General features: G+C 42.5%; 1 protein-coding gene across 1 annotated transcript; it reads right to left on the reverse strand.

Annotated features, from left to right (window-relative positions):
• Positions 1–792: 792 nt before the first annotated feature.
• On the reverse strand, positions 793–9,208 carry LOC104293223 (opsin-VA-like). Its single transcript, XM_009892714.1, has 5 exons — positions 8,848–9,208; positions 7,064–7,274; positions 6,327–6,444; positions 2,180–2,419; positions 793–1,023 (listed from the first exon to the last, which is right to left on the reverse strand). Exons 1-5 carry the CDS (start codon positions 9,206–9,208, stop codon positions 793–795), a joined length of 1,161 nt encoding a protein of 386 aa, XP_009891016.1.
• Positions 9,209–13,987: the final 4,779 nt, after the last annotated feature.

Genomic DNA, 13,987 nt, shown 5'->3' on the forward strand with positions numbered 1-13,987 from the left:
ATAGTTGTACTTTCCTCTACCCTACTAACTCCTCTTCTAAAGCTGAGTTAATAGAATAGTTCAGTTGGAAAGGACCTACAATGATCATCTAGTCCAAATTAATTTACTTCAAAAGTTGCCATGAGCACAGATTTTCTTGACAAAGAGGGAATGCAGAGAGAGGATATGAACAGCTCTTGATAGGGCTTGTTTTAATAAAATAGTGCTTGGGAGTCTGAATGGCTTGTCCAAGCTGCTGGAGATTTTAGTGGCCCAGATAAAGTTTTCATCAAGCACGTAAGTGCAGAAGTCTCTGGCTTTCTCTGCTTTTTTAGTAAAAATACCCAAACAACCCCAAAAAGCACTCAGACCTGTTACTCCCTGAACCTCCACTGGTTGAAATTGAGTCAGCTGTGTGCTAGATATGATTTATTTGTCTGTCCATTGGCATATTGAAGCCATGTGCCACATCATGCTTTTGTCCAGCTGACCAAGGAGCCACCATCAGCATAAAACTCTCCTGTCCCTGCCGGGTTACATGCCAGCATAGCAACACAGGGCTCTTTGATGTTATTTTCAGGAACACGCAGGCTGTGGGTTGGGAAGAGGAACACGGTGGAGGAAGGGACTCAGCTTATGGTTGGGTGTTTGCAACTGCAGAGCCAAAAAACTCTTACATGCACTCAGGAGCCTAGAATCTCAAAAGCCGGTGTCGACAGGAGCATAATGTCCCCACTGACAACATTTTTTGTGTTAAGTGATGGTAACAAGGAAATATGCTGTAGCACTGCTTTAATGGTCATATCTCACACCCTACATGGGACAGATTTTGTTTTCTGAAGCTGCCAACTCAGCAAAAGATAGGCAATTTCTGGGTTCAGCTCCGTTTTTCCTCTTAGAGATGGTGCTACGTACTGCCATGGTGGACATCTCACTGCCTCTTTTGTCCTGGGTTAGCATTGCTCTCTCTGAAGTTGGGTTCATGTTGGACTCTGCAGTTTCTATGGCACTGCAGCTGAACATCTGAATCAGACACTTCCTGAACTAGAAAGTTGAAAAAAATGAGATCAATCAAAACATAAGAAATTTTAAAATATCTCTATAAAGCAGTCTGTGTCTTAGCTAAAACTCTTGGAAATTCTCTCATGAGTCAGTTGGTAATATAAAGAAATAGCCCCATAAAATATATTTGCCTGTGCCACCATGAAGAACTCCAAAACTGAGAAATAATCACATTCTAAAAAGACCCAGACTACTGGAAAATCTATTCTAAAAACTAATTTTCCTCTTCTGCTTGTTACTAACCACATCTAATGGACAGAATTGGTCATTTCTCCAGGAGCATGAGTTGTTTTCATATGCTAATACCCAGCTGTTCAAAGATGGTTTGTTTCCATGTTGTTCATATCCAAGAGCAGGGTAAAATCAGCATACATCTGCCATGCATTGGGAGATCAGGGCACTGTCCACAGGGTGTGAGACAAGCAATAGCTGTCTCTGAGGGACTGAATAAATACATGTATTTATCACCTTTTATTCAACAGTTACTTTACTATTTTTCTTCTTGTCACTTTTATGCTTATACTCTGCTTGATGCCATCACTCTCACTAGCCACATTCATTGCATAAACCTGTTCAAGTCTATTGTTGTGCCTGTTACCACAGTGAGGGCACATCACTCTGTTTCACTCCCTTGTCAATTCTTCTCCTCTGCATCCAACCCTCTGCCCCAGGCCAGAGAAGAAAGCTCCCTGTCCCAAAGGCACAGTGCTTCTACCCTCCCTGTACATACAACCACAAATGCAGCATTTCCCCTGACACAAATTCAAGCTATTGAAAACTTCCACCTCACCTCAAAATCAACTCACTGGTGTTGCACTCCTGAATAATTATAAAAATTTACTGGGACAGCCTTGAAAATAGAATTTTCATACAGAAAACTAACTGAAGTTCACTAAGGGCTGATTTTCCTTTATACTATCTAAACCTAATAGGTATTAATGTTCATATTTTGATAACGCACAGAGGCTTACACTATCTCCCAGTAGGCAGATATATAGTGATTTTTTTTTTTTAGTTCTAAATGTTGGATATCACAGTGCTAGTTAACTATCATGTAAGTCGGTAGAAATAATTCATTAGAAGGCAAGACAAAATAACAAAGTACCAGTGTTAAAGACACTTTGAGAGCATACATTACCTGTTTGTTCATAAAGACATAAATAATTGGATTATAAACAGTAGCTGTTTTGGAAAAGAAAGCTGGAACTGCTGCCAGGCGAGGATCCAGCTGAATGGAGGGGTATGCAGTGACTAGGACAGAAAAGGCGGCGTATGGTGTCCAGCAGATTAGGAAGGCAATGATCATAACAACCACCATTCTAGTCACTTGTCTTTCAGGTTTCCTGGTAGTTCCCAGCCTGCCTTGTGTATCTGACACCTTTAAAGAAAAGACAGAAGATTCTAGAAAACCAACAACAAGGCCTCCAACCAGTGAACTGAGTGAGCAGGCTGATAATCTGCCACACTGGAAGGGAACACCTACTCCTCTTGAGTACGACAGCACATAAGGATGCTGTTACTGGCCCGCAGGGTGTCAATGTCACTGCTGAGGGACATGAATTACTGTATACTGTCATTACTAATTTTTCCTTTGCTTAAGTATCTTTACATTTTTTATTGTTGGAGTGAGAGCAAAAAGTAACTGCCAGGGCAATCTCTGTGTAGAAATCGCATTGGAGCCTGGCAGGACTGCAGCCTGTGGGGATGTTCCCAGCCAGTTTCAGCGCAGTCACGAGCAGCGGAGCGGTGGCACAGGTTTGCTGTACTGCTTTACAAAAGTTAACCTAGCTCAGGTGACTTCATGAGTGCTTCAGCAGCCCACCCCAAGGCAGTGCAGAAATGCCTTTAAATTCCACCTGTGAGAAAAGTAATCCAAATTATTTCTGTCAAATGAGAGACAAGATTTGGCCTCTATTTAGAATGCCAAATAACAGAATATAGTGACCTGGACAGAATGAGCAACTGGCAGTGTCTGGTAACAATAGGTGACCTCTAAAAATATGAAACAGAAAATAGGGGCTACATTTTTGGGTGATACAACTTGCCATACATCACTAACTTCAGTGGAGCTGCCTCAGCTTACGGCAGCTCTGGCTCTGCACAAAGCCTAATGAAACCCGACTGTTCGGCATGCAGGAGAGCCAACGAGAGAGCACTGTGTCTGTGCTGGTAGCAGCAGTACCCATCCCTTCTCCTTTTCTGGTCTTTTTGTGAAATGCATTTGCTGCCGTCCTGACAAACCAGTTCATGTACAGCAAAATATAATGAAAAGCACAATTCCATAAGAAGGCAAATATGAGAAGCAAATACACCTTTGGACCAGCCTTACAGCCAACCAACTTTAATCTTACCTACAAAACTGTCTTTTGCACCAGTCAGCCAAGGCACAGCATTGTCCTTATGAGATCTTTTTACAAATCTCAGCAGTTTCAAATTTCTTCCAGGTTCTCATTCGGGCCACAGCCAGGGGCTGGCTTTAATTAAAAGCTCTTGCCGTGGACCACAGATTTTCCTCTGCCAGAAATTTGGAAAGACATCCACACAGCTGCTGTGGTCAGCATCAGCAGAAGGGAATAACTCCAGGCAAGGTGGAGCGGGAATGGATGCTGTGCTGTCCCCGTCCCCAACCTGCTCGCAGGGCTCCACGCCGAGCGGGTCGCCCCAGCCCTCTCCTGCTCTTTGTGGTGTACTGGCCAGCCTTGAGCCACCACATCCACAGGGTGCAAAAAATCACCTTTGGCTAACCTTTTCAGCAGTTTTCAGCCAAATCCCAATCCACCCCTGCCATTATGGCTACCCACAGTAATTGCAACTGTTTAACTGAAGGCATGACTGTGACTTAATTACTGAAAAAGAAGGCCATCCTGGTGAGTCATAAGCAGGCAGTGAGCCTGAATTCCAGCACTTTCTTTTCCATGTAGCCTTTGCAGACAACTAGGTGTCCAATACGGGTGTTAAAGACAGCACTCTGCTGTGGCTGCCCAACCTCCTTGCCATGGGTCAAGTTTTAGACCTGATGAAGCAGCAGCGACCAGGAGAGTCTGTCAAGCTCTGTTGTGCTTGATGGCCTTCACCAGAAGAGTGTCTATGATCTAATGACACCAGAATTAAACCGGGATTGAGGCATTTAGCAGGAGTGCTCCTTCTCTTCCCCTCATTGATCATGCAAGCAGCCTAGACAGAGATGTTGATACAGAGATTATGTGATGTCAAACAATGTCTTTCTGGCAAACATCCTTGTTTTGCTTCTGATGACAGTGAAACAAGGCACTGTTACGAGATGTTAGCTTACAAGGGAAGTAACTAATGATAACCCTGTATGGGTCTAGAAAAATCTGTTGCCAGGTTTTGCAATAATACATGCTTGATGTAATTATTGATGTAATATAGCCTTTTAGCTTTCCACAGTAACGTTAGAACTGGAGACATTTTCCCTAATAATCCTTGCACTGCACTCAGATAATTTAACGTATTTAGTATTTACAGAGGTATAGAGGCACCTCCTGAGGAGGGTATGCTTATCTCTGTAGAAAGTTGTAATTCATGTTGGTTTTTAACAAGCAGTAAATACAACTATAATAATGAATTATCATAATACCTACCAGTTCTCAGGCATCAGTGAAGGTGCTGAGCAAAGTTAAGATATTCCCTGCCAATATATGACATTCCTGTAGCATTTTTTCATATACACTGTACCTACACAGCAAGCAGCCCAGCCTCCCTTTCCAGCAGTGCAGTCACCTTGGGGAAGGAACACAATCTCCTGGATTATGCTTTTGACTGTTTCATCTTTGTCTCATATCAGCCTGGCCTTTTGCTCAGCTATGGCTTTTCGTGGGTGGCAGTAGATTCCTTTCTCGGTAAATCTGAGAACACGAAACTGGTAAGGAATGATATACTGGTGCTTTATCTTACAAACAAAGGATTACTGCCATAATAATTTATTTCCATTGCAAACTGTTAACTAGATCTTTTCCTACAGATTCATTTCTTTCATTAGTTTTGCAGTTGTAGTGAAAGCTACTGTTGGCATTGTAGTGCTGGGGCCATAGGGGCTGAGGGACCAGCAGACTTTACTGGGACAAAACAATGCCGCTCAGGACCAAGTCCACACTGTGGCAACCATGGGACACAGAAGCGAGCTGGCTGGGAACGTCAGGACCCCAGTTCTGGTGCCTGTTCACCGTAGTCAGACTTTCAAAAATTAGCTTAGTTGTGAGATACAGCCTATGACAACTCATTATAAATTTACGGAATATATTGCAGGCAGTTGGCTTTTCTACACCAGACTGTGTTTTAAGCTGTTATAGGTAACAGAGGCCAACACAGTTAGTCACATTTCTCTGTGAAGGCCAACAAAAGCCAAAGGCAAGGACAGGCAGGAGCCATGGCTAAACCATCTGTGATGAGGCGCCCTGAGGCCGCCCCAGCGTTTCCTGGCTGTGCGGTCTGCCGGGTCACTGAGCTGCAAGGGGGGTGCGAAACACGCAACTTGCTGAGAAGTGTGAAAACAACATTCAGAATAAATACAAGAATTTGACTACCCCAAATACTTTAAAAACATCAGTAAATTGAAGAAATTTACTGAATTTATTACTGAAGCCATAAGAAAAGGCAGCTTTGCAGTAAACAGAAATAACAATATTGTCCCCAAATACTGTCCCAAATAGGAATTTTCCGATTCTGTTGTGTTCTTTTTCACTTTTTGCAGATTCTCTTTGGAATCAGGTCAAAATAATCATTAAAAAAAATTAAAAAGCATTTCTCAAGTCTTTTAAATGTTCCTGGACAATCTAATATTTTATTTACTAAACAGCATTACATTATTTACAAATGCTACATCTTATTCAGCATGTAAGTGTTACAGGGCATTAGCCAGCACTCTTAAAATTTACAAATGCAGCCATTTTAAGGTAAATTCTGATTTACCTGGTTTGAATCGTAAGAAATATCACTGAATTGAAGTCCAATTGTAAATAAATCAATACTGGGTCATTCAATTTCTTTATTTATGAGGCAGACATTCTGTCAATTGTATGATGTTTGGCTAATGAGATGCACTGACAAGTGATGTGAACTGTACGCTTTGAAAAATCATTTCTAGCCATAGGATGGATTTCTGTCTGTAAGGATAATTACATAACAAGGGATGATAACCAAGTGCATTTGCTGCCTGGAAATTTGATCTGTTTATGTCTGATCTTTATAGAAAATCAAACACAAAAATCCCAAATGTTTGCATACATACACATTTTAAAATTTTACTTATAAGTGCTTATTCTTACCTTTTTTAGCTTCCGCATCAGTTTTCCATAGGATACCAAAATCACTGATAAAGGCACTATAAAACAGGTGGTGAAGAATGCAATAATGTACGTATGGTCAGTATAAGCTCCCGAGTACCTGTATAAAACACAAAATACATTGCATATGTACTACTAATATGTGTTCTTATTATTTTCTTGAAGTATTAATTTTGCTCTTCAAAGCTGTCACTAGTATTTTTGTCAACTGTTTCTATTCCAAGTGCCCCTTTACAACTCTAGTCCCATCACCAGATGGAGCCCTGGGCCACCTCCCGGCCATGGGCAGGACAGGACCCTGTGACCACAGGCACAGTATGACAGAGCTGTGGGACAGTTCAGGCGGGAAGGGACATGTAGTCCAACTTCCTGCTCAAAGGGGAGTCAGCTATGGGGTCAGACCAGGTTGCTCAGGGCTTTGTCCAGTCTTCTGAAAAATATGTCTCTTTGTCCTCTTTGAATCCTGACAAAAAGCACAAGGTATAGGACAGTTATTTTCATTGTAGATGGAAGCTCCTCTCTTTAGAATTCTGTTTTTTTTCTAAATCTGTTCATGGTAAATTTTTCTCAGTTTTGTCACAACTTTCTTTATGTTCATTTTTGCAGAGATGTACATAATCTTTAAACCTATGAAACCTTTCCTTTAAATTCCTGCCCTGAGACGTCCTGAGCTGCAAGTTTCAGTTCTTTACTGTACTCTGCAAGAGTATGGACCTTACCAGTTAGGCTCACAAGTAGTTCCAATCTTACTGGTGGTATAACTGCTCCAACCCATTGTTGGTGGAATGGTCCAAACGAAGGAAAAAGTCCACACAAAGGCAATACCTAGGGCTGCATGCTTCCCCCTCAAGCGCATATTTCCCAGAGGACGGCAGATAACAATGTACCGCTCAAAAGCCAACAGAGCAAGAGACCAGAGAGCAACGATGCCTATAGTAAGAAAACACAGTCGGCATCAAAAATTGTGTAGATTCACTGAAAAGCAAACACCATCCCACATCACAGAATCGTTTAGGTTAAAAGGCATCTGAAGGTCATCTACTTCAACACCCCGTGCCCCCCAAGCACAGTCCATACAGTTGGTTGCCCAGGACCAAGTCCAGTGGGGTTTTGAATATCTCCACAGATGGAGACTCCACAACCACTCTGGACAACCTCTTCCACTGTTTGACCACCCGTCGCATCAGGCACCTCTTCCATCAACCCAAGTTATGAAAGCATGTGCAATTTATGTGCATTACTCTAATATTTATTAAGAGCACAAGATTTTCATACTTGTCTAGTTTGTCAGCCTAAAATATAATGAGTACAAAACCAAGCAGCTAACTGAGCCATTTAACTGATGATGACTTCTTTTTTTAACTCAGTTCTACTCTGAAAAGCTGCAAATTATCTGTAGCTTCCAAATTAAGAAATTAAGATATATCTTCAAAACACTATCTTTGCAAGAAATGTCGTATTTCAGACTGTCATAAAACTCTAACCTACAGACAGCTTCCCACAACATCAAGTTATCAGTTTATGGGGCGCATATCACCTGGTCGGCCACCAACATCTTCAAATAGCCTGATCTTTCTCCACGGGACATGGCTTACATGCCACAAACTGATTTAGTAGCACTGTCCCTCACCGACATTCCCTCTGTCTGGCTTAACCAGGCTGAGAGCAACTGTGGGACTCCTTTTCAGGCTGAGATCAGCAACATGTTTGATTTAGAGCAGTGACAGAGTTAGAAGTCTGTCTTTGCTATACAGCTTCAGGAACAGGAACAGGAACAGGAACAGGAACAGGAACAGGAACAGGAACAGGAACAGGGAGGCAGGAGTGAATGTCAATTGCAAGTAAGTTGATGTCCCATTTCAAACTAATTCCCCATTTATTCTGCACAGTTGTGTTTACACAGGGAACTATGTGGTGAGGATTTTCCCTTTTAGAGTACTTCTAATACTTTTGTGTAGTTAGTAAAACAAAGCCAAGAAACGAATCACAAAAAGATGTAGGTGTGCAGAGTGCCTGTCACAGGGGTGTCGCGGTTCCTCAGAACCACGGGAGGATAGCTAACACAAGATGTTCCCGTGCCCTGATGTTTTCCACAGTTCAAGAGCAGCCACTCACTCTTTTTCTCTCTTATTTATCCATATATGCACACACCTAAATAGAAACCTTGAAAATAGTTATACATAATGAATTTTTTCCTGACGTTGTTTTACCCAAATCCCCACAACACTGTTATTCTGCTAGCAAGCTTTTTCTCATTATATTAAACATATTCAGTGCTCAGTATACATGTGACAAGCCACTACTGATACATGACAGAGCAAGTGGTATATATGTTAGTCACTCACACATGAGATCCACCACAGAATATGGTAACTGGGGACAGAACCAGTGACTTCAAAGGCATGCAAAGTCAGGGGCTTGGGAAGCTGCAGGACAGCCACTAGAATACACTGAAGGAAGTTGAAGGAAAAGAACATACAACCACAAACAAAATCAAGCTTACCAAAAAATGTGACAGCAAATCCTTCCAGTACACAAGCCCAGTATCCCATATAAAAATAACCTTTTAGATTCGTTAAAAAGCTGATGGTGCCACCAGTCAGTGAGACCAGGAAATCAGCCACAGACAAATTGACTATAACATAATTGACAGGTTGTCTCAACTGCTTGAACTTAAAAGTTACCAGGATTACAGCCAGGTTCTCAGCGAGCGACAGGGAGGTCACCACCAACATGACTGCTGCCAGAAGCCTGAAGTGCCAGGGCTGGATGGAGTCCAAGGGACGGCGGAAGGGATCCCATCTGGCAGGACCAGCGGAACTGGGCAACACCGACTCATTTTCAGGTGCTCTGAATGCATCCATTTATTCTCTCTCAAGCAAAAATAATACTGTATAATACCGGAGTTTCTAATCAGTAAATAATATTCAGGATTAAAAGGAGAAATTTGCTGTGTCCAACAGAAGTGTGCACAAACTCTCCGTGCTTCTGCTTTCCAGTAATAGTCCAGGAAACAAAGTTTTGGTCAGAGGAAAGTTTAGTGCTGTGCAGTGAATGTGGGAACAGGGATGAGCGAGAAAAAGCTCTCGGAGTAACTTCTGCCCCTGTCTGCCAGTAGTCGTCTGCTGCTGCTTTGTCTCTATCTGTAATAAAACCCAGCGGTGGAGCTGCAGGTTTCCTCCTTCTGTGGCAGCGGACAGCAGTGCTGAAACGTCCCTACTCTGGGTGGGGGGGAACGAAGCGTTTGCTTGGAACCCGCCCTGACCTTTGGCACTGCAAAGATGAAGCTTTCCTTTCGTGAACAGTGAGGGTGGAGTGATCCCCTCACGCCCTGCGCCGCCGGTGCACAGCGAGGGGCCGGCTCCCGATGGACTCCTTTTCTTGAAAAAGGGCAGCCCTGGAAGGATTAATGCTGGACGGCCACAGCAGCCGTGAGCCGCACAGCAAGCCCGCACCACGAACCCTGCCCGCACCTCAGCCTGGCTTCAGCCCCAGAACTGAACCTCCAAATCCAACAAGTTTTCTGTGTTTTGCAGTGGAATTTCAGCTTCTGTCAGAGACAGTACAAACGTTATCCCTGATGAAGGCATAATGATTATAACTGCAGCTTTATTACTAAAAACTCAAAGATGCACAATGATATTTTAAAGATAGAGTTTGTAAATACATGAAAAGAAATAAAATCAGTACAGCATGACAACAGACAGCAGGAAAATTAATAGCTAGTCATATATTGCTGATAAAATGACTGGATGCATCTGAACTCTTCAATAATCATCAGCAGTTAGGGTTACTTGTGTTCATTTCCCAAGATGAGCGGCTCAGTCATCTCTGCACCCTATTGAGACACAGCACTGTGACAGACATTCCAATACTCCCATTCTAAAGGGCTGCCAGTAATTATTCCACAAATTAAGCTGGATACCCCAAGAACATGGAAATCATTCAGCTGTGTTGTGAGACAATTCTTGGGGACCATAATTGTTAATCAGAGTATTAACAGGGGTCAAAAATACAAAAGCAATCCAGTTCCAGTCTTGGGGAGTTCACACTTTGGACACACACCATGCACAACACATGAATAAACAAACAGGAGCTGGAGTGAGAGTGAAAATGAGTAACACCACCAGCCCAAACATTCCCTTGAGTTTATATTTGCTTTGGCTTTTACACTTTGTTAACACAGGTTAAAATATTTTAGTACACAGGAATGGAATCAAAAGGGTTTCTGGACACTGGCAGTAAGAGTTTTACATCAGAAAAATTCAGAATATTTTCAACTAAAAAAACCCAAACGCCTACTTACCATAACCAAAATAACAAAGATACTTTTAAATGGTTAGTATATACTCAACTGAAAAGGAAAGAGACAGTGCTTAAGCAGATCAAATCCAGTGATAAAAATACTCACAAAATAATACTTATTCAACAGGAATATTAACAATTCCAAGTGTCATAAATAAAAACAAGATCAACACACAGCAAGATTAAAATGCCTCCAGCCGGTCCTTGTATGGCATGATTCAGCACAGTTCCACTGCCTGCAAACGACAGCAGAAGATCCAGACCGCAACTTTAAAATCAAGTTTGAATATTATGTTGTCTGAAATGATACATTATTTAAAATTCTTGTGGGTGTTAGAACGAAACTAGAACTCTGAATTTACCACACAACAGAGAAGGTAGTATCTGGACTTCTCTAAGGTACAAATCTATCGACTGTATATTGACACCCCGTTAAAGAATGGATAACTATTATTTCCAGTTATTTTGTTGTTGGTTTATGCTGTCATATTGTTCAAGTTGTTTGTATAAGCTAATTTTGGTTACAGTTTAAATACATTCTCTTTTCTTTATCTTGTGCTCCCTCTTTGTTTAGAATCCTTTAAAAATATTCCTAGTGTCTTGGTTGCCTGTTTTCCTTGCTTTTCTTCCTCAGCAGGCCAACGTTATCACTGAAAGTGATTCCCTGCGATGTGCTCTCTTATTACAACTTACAGCAGTTGCACTTCTTCCAGCATCACAGGTTTGCATTTGCCACTTTGCTCCACATTTGTGACCACCTTTGCACTGCAGGCCTTTTTTTTTTTTTTGTCCATATAATACAGATATAGATAATTTTTTGGCAAATTTGTTGTGAGATTTTTTCCTGAAATCAATATCAGCCAAATTTAGAAAGACAAAGCTTTGCCTTATGAGCACAGGGAGACCAGGAGTATCTCAGGTCTGTAGCTTCCATTTAAAGAGACAGCTGCCCTCCGGCATTACATTACAAGATCTTTAGCTCCTTTTATTAAGGTCTTGTTTTCTGTTAGTGCCAAATTCCTTTTCCTGGACTTCCATATACTGAAAGTTTGTGGATAAACTTGGAGCACATGCAAACCAAGGAGTCCCTGTGCATCGTATGTCACACACCTGACCTGCTGCAGCCTTCATCTTCTTGGCCAGGACTGAAGGACCACTTGCCTCCTTGGCAAAGATGTTCCTGGCTAACACTTCCTATGACGAGGTAAGCTGGTAGACAATAAACAGCCTCAGGCTCTGTTTAAACTGCTGCTGGTTGGAGCAGGGAACATATGGTCAGCGAGGTGATGGGGACATGTAACTAACAGCACTTGTGTAATATGCCAACGGTAATTCCAGCTGTGAGACAAAATCAGGATGACAAGAGCTGTGCTGAGATCAAATCTGGTACCTGAAATTCTATGTGGCAGTTAGTAAATTGGCCCTGAATTTACCATCCCCACAAGACACAAGCAGGGAAATGAGCACTAAAGTCAGTGCGGTATTTCAAGTGGTGCACTTGAATTGGTTTTCTTAGCTTTTGAGCACGAGATATGCCCGAGACGCTGCCGTGTAATGACAGCAGTGGCCTTCACTCCTCAAAGTGATTGTTAAAGATGTGCTTTATCATAGAATCACAGAATGGTTTAGGTTGGAAGGGACCTTAAAGCTCATCTAGTTCCAACCCCCCTGCCATGGGCAGGGACACCTCCCACTAGACCAGGTTGCTCAAAGCCCTGTCCAGCCTGGCCTTCTTGTCCCCAAGAAGGATTTGGTTTAGTCACATTTAATTAGAGCAAACAGCATTTTCTGCTGTACGGATGTTTTGTGGGAATCTGAAGTGAAGGACCCCACTTTAGGTACAACCAAACTGGCTGCTGTGTCATACATGAGTGCTCATCACAGTAACTGACCTGACTGCCCCATAGTTAACTTCTATTTTGAAAAAAAAAAAAAACCAAACAAAAAAAAAAACCAACAAAATCCAACCAGGCATTCAGGCACTTACCATTTCTGTGAGCAAACGGTGCTGACCCAATGCACCCACACAGACTGCTTCCAGCACACGTAAATACTTCATCCCTTCACAGCATCTGGCCTCTGGGCCAGTAATTAGGTCGAAACTGGTATTTCTCCTTTGCCAGATACTTCTATGGATTGTGTTAAACCACTCTGAAATTAGGGGGTCTGGCCTGAGTCTTCCTGCGGGGAAGCTGTGGTTGCACGTGCCTGTGCAACCTTGGAGGAGGCAGCACAAGAGAGCTGTCCTCGGGTCCTGGTGGTGGGAAACCCCAGCTGCCTCCCAGAGAAACGTCTTCTGAAACAGGCTGCACTGTTTTTGGGTGGTTGCAACAAAAGAAAGGCAGAAAAGCTGGTGAACCCTAGCGAGGAAGAACCAGGTGCACCACGGGCAGGTGCAGAGTATGTGGCCTTGAGGGTCAATAAAAAGCTTGAGGGGAAATCATCAATTTCAAAGCAGAGTAAAATTTCAAATATGTCTGATGATGGAACAGCTCGTTCTGGGCGTCATCTCAAAGCATCTGGAGGAAAAGAAGATTATCAGAAGTAGCTAACATGGATTCACCAAGGGGAATTCATGTCTGACTAATCTGATAGCCTTCTACGATGGGGTGTCTGGATAGATAGATGAGGGGAGGGCAGTGGATGTTGTCCACCCTGACTTCAGCAAGGCTTTTGACAGTGTCTCCCACATCATCCTCACAGGCAAGCTTAGGAAGTGTGGGTTAGATGAATGCATAGAGACTGTTACAGATTACATCACAAATCTAGAAACTATAACTCTCAGATCATGTAAGCGCAGAAGGGTTGAGGCTGGCAGGGGCCTCTGGAGAGCTCCGGTCCAGCCCCTCGCTCAAATCAGGGGCAGCCACAGAAGGTTGTCTAGGATCGTGTCCAGCCAGATTCTGGATGTCTCCATGGATGGAGACTCCACAGCCTCTCAGGGCAACGTGTTCCTCTGCTTGACAACCCTTACTGTAAAGGATTTTCAAATATTTTTTTTTAATCTAAGAACAAAATATCAGATACTGCTTCACATTAATTGTAAAAGTTATAAACCCAGTTTATTATGGGGCTCTGTTTCACCCTTTTATGCCCAGAGAGTTTCAGGGCAAGCACCTGCGAAACCTAATGGCAGACGTTGCTCGAGAACCCTATTACAGGACTGCAGTGATTAATCTTATTTACCTACTCTCAATATAGGCCTACATTCTTTTAGAACCTGTTAAAACCTGAGTGTAGGAAATGGGTTTTCTATTCAATGAAACTTCTGGAAATTTAGACAAATATTGTCCTCCTGCTGCCTGCCTAAACTGAAACCATTTGGAGCATCAGAAGTG

This window comes from Charadrius vociferus, unplaced genomic scaffold (genome assembly GCF_000708025.1).
Source record: "Charadrius vociferus isolate BGI_N301 unplaced genomic scaffold, ASM70802v2 scaffold38, whole genome shotgun sequence".
In the NCBI taxonomy this organism is placed as follows: Eukaryota; Metazoa; Chordata; class Aves; order Charadriiformes; family Charadriidae; genus Charadrius; species Charadrius vociferus.